The following is a 3,191-nucleotide window of genomic DNA, read 5'->3' as shown; positions in this document are numbered from 1 at the left end:
AACACCCAAGACCACCACTGTCAATCGCCAAACGTGGTTGGAACGACGTATGACCAGCCGGATATGGTTGTTGACGACTAGATTCTGGCTGAGATCTGGCTAGATCTACTGCCGTTGACAACAACCAAATTTCAGCGATAGATCTGATCGAAAACAGCCATATCGTCGTACAATCAGCCAAATCCAACCGATTGTGCATCGTTCTGGAGATTGACGATATTGGCTAGCAACCGACTGTCCTCTTTTGGATGACTGGAGTGCTTTAGTTAATTTTTAAACTTTTATTGTGATAATATATAGATAAATTAACAAATGTAAAAGGTTAAAAAAATAATTTAAATATTTTTAGAAAATATACCAAACAACTATTCTATCTTATAAACCTTATTAAAAAAATGTACCATATAACTATTCAACATTTTATTCAATTATGATATAATTATAAGATATTTTATCAAACAAATTTTTAAATTCAAATCCAATTTGATCTTATTCAAATCAACTCAACTTAAAACACTTTTTTATAATAACAATTTTTTAAAAATGGTAACAAACAGGCCCCAATCATTAATTGAATTCATGATTTTATGAAGATTGCTACCTAATAAACCCATAATTAAAAGAGTGATTGACACGGCGGTAGAAAGAGGGTGAATAAAGCCAAGAGCGAAAGAAAAGCAAAGCAAAGAAAAAGATGTAATAGACAGGCTACAAGAGTCCAGAAGTAATGAATTAAAGAGTGTCTCCTATCCCCTCAACCTCAAGCTTCACCAAAAGAATAAATACAAAGCAATATATGGTAGGCACCAGCTCAGAGATTCATAACAATAAATACTAATTTGTAATCAAACAAACAAATGGCAATTAAATATCATCAAAAGTGAAACTAAAGCCGTAATTAAAGTGACACATGAGGGGGTGGGGGTATATGAGTAATCATCTCTCTAGAACATCAAAGCGATCACACCCAATCCAACGCCCAGTCCACCCACCAATTTCTGTACGCCCTTCACCGTTTCTGCCCCACTCTGCAAAAATTCAGAATATTAAATCCTAAATATTATTAAAAAAATAAAACTCACAATTAATGATATCATGCAACCCCGTGTCTGTACAGTGTCCTATCTACAGTCTTTACATTAACTTCGCTGTTTCTTGTTTAGTAGTTTCAGGTGAAATTAGTTATTGACAAAAGCTACCACAACTGTCGTTATTTTTTTTTTTTTTTAATAAACACCTAACATAAAATAAATTATATTTGTAACCGTTTAATTTCTATCAACTAATTTAAGACTCAAAATCAACTTAACACTTGAATCACTTTCGTGCTACATCCAAGTACGATGATATGTTTGGGTTTAGGATGTCTTTAATCAGTTTTAATTAGCTTAAACAAGCCTACTAATTAAGGGCTAAGAGTGTTGATCGTCCTAGATCTGGATGCGCATTGCACGCCACAAACCAACTAAACAAAGAAACTCAAAAGTAAGAAGTAAGTACCTCATCGGCCGCCACAGATGGGCCGGGAGCAGATGCTTCCAAGCTCGGTCCCGGAGCCTCCTTAGGTGGCGCAGGTGGGCCCAACAAAGCCGGGCCTGGAGCAGGAGCAATGTGCTTCTTCGGCTTCTTCTTCTTGCTTGGAGCCGGTGCCGGCACCTCCACAGGAGTAGTAGGAGCAGCCACTGGAGCTACAGGGGCGGCCTCCGGAGCAGTTGTTGGGGCGGGTGATGGAGGGGATTTCGCCACTGGAACTGGAGCTGGCGGCGAACTCACGGGCGCAGCTGCGGGAGGAGTTGATGTCGGTGCTTCGACAGGAGCAGGAACAGTCTCTTTAGTTGGAGCAGTTGCCGGGGTCGCAACGGGAGCGGGTGATTTCGGCTTCGCCGGGGCTTTCGCAGGAGCTGTAACAGGAGCTGTTACAGGGGCTGTAACAGGAGCTTTAACGGGAGCTGTTGTCGGTGGGGCAGCGGATACTGGAGTTTTTGTGGGCGCGGCAGCTGGAGACTGGCCACCGACACCGGCGACAATGATGCACACAAATGCAAACGCGATTGCGCATTTCTGATCCATGTTTTGAAAAGATTACGCAGAGGTTTAGCTAGTGACACTAGCAATAGTAGCAGAGAGTGTTATAAATAGACTAAATCCAAGTAACGGAAGAGTTTTAGTTAAATCTGACCCGTTAAAATAAATGGGACCACCGTCAAATGGGCCCGAAATAGCCGTTTGATTAACGATACATTTTGGGTCCCACATAGAGTATCAAACAAAACGACAGTGCAATGTGGCGCTTGACACAGTCTGGCTGGTCCCGCATTTTAGGCCCATTAGGTGTATGTGACATGGAACAATAGATTAATAGATTAATTAATAGTGGGTAGAAAAAAGTTAGAACCAGTCATAAATTTTCCCCGCGACATATGCTTAATATAGTTAACATCATGTATCCGTCTTTTTTTTATGTTTCTCTGCTAAATTTAAAGCTTTCACAACTCCCTTCGTCCTTCAAACCAAAATAATTACCAAAAACATCATCAAATATTCGATCCAATGCTTAACATTATTATTTCTTTATCTAATAATAATAAACTTTCAAATAAATTTACATTTGTATGTTTATTTGCAACTAATATTTGAAATAATAAAGTAAATAATAGTACTCTAAATGTTTACATAACGATGTTTTGTAAAAAATAAAGTAAAGGGATAAGTTTTATTATAATACCATTTAGATACTACTATTTGATGATTACAAATTTTAATTTATTCAAATTAAATTTAATGGATCCAAAATGAAACAAGAGTTGTAACTAATATTTGTCAAAATATTTTTTTTTTTTTTTTTTTTTTTTTTCTTGCTAAAATTTTTTAACGTGTTTGTAATGACTTGGAAATCATTAATTGTATTTTGATTTCATATAAACATCAAGTGATATAGTTGGTTTTAATTTTAGATTTTTTTTTTTTTTTTTTTAGTAACTGAGGTGTCCGAGCTAGCTTGCGGACAATTTATTTAATTATCAGGGTCCATTGAACATCCTACAAGCTCAAAATATCAAGTAAGTCACAATGTTATTATGATAGATGATCCCCCAAGGTTTGAACCTAAGAACTCAAGAAAGAAAGCAAAACCCCTTTGATCACCAGACAAACTCCTTGAAGTTTAATTTTAGAATTAGGTTAAGTTGATA

The 3,191-nt window shown here is 36.9% G+C and overlaps 1 protein-coding gene across 1 annotated transcript; it reads right to left on the bottom strand.

Annotated features, from left to right (window-relative positions):
* Window positions 1–668: 668 nt before the first annotated feature.
* LOC116136377 (lysine-rich arabinogalactan protein 18-like) lies at window positions 669–2,117 on the bottom strand. Its single transcript, XM_031422094.1, has 2 exons — window positions 1,501–2,117; window positions 669–1,028 (listed from the first exon to the last, which is right to left on the bottom strand). The coding sequence occupies exons 1-2, from the start codon at window positions 2,068–2,070 to the stop codon at window positions 945–947; spliced, it is 654 nt and encodes a 217-aa protein (XP_031277954.1). The 5' UTR covers window positions 2,071–2,117; the 3' UTR covers window positions 669–944.
* Between the last annotated feature and the right edge of the window lie 1,074 nt (window positions 2,118–3,191).

Source organism: Pistacia vera, unplaced genomic scaffold (genome assembly GCF_008641045.1).
Source record: "Pistacia vera cultivar Batoury unplaced genomic scaffold, PisVer_v2 Contig312, whole genome shotgun sequence".
In the NCBI taxonomy this organism is placed as follows: Eukaryota; Viridiplantae; Streptophyta; class Magnoliopsida; order Sapindales; family Anacardiaceae; genus Pistacia; species Pistacia vera.
The sequence above is the reverse complement of the archived record's forward strand: the minus strand, read 5'-3'. Positions and strand labels throughout refer to the sequence as shown.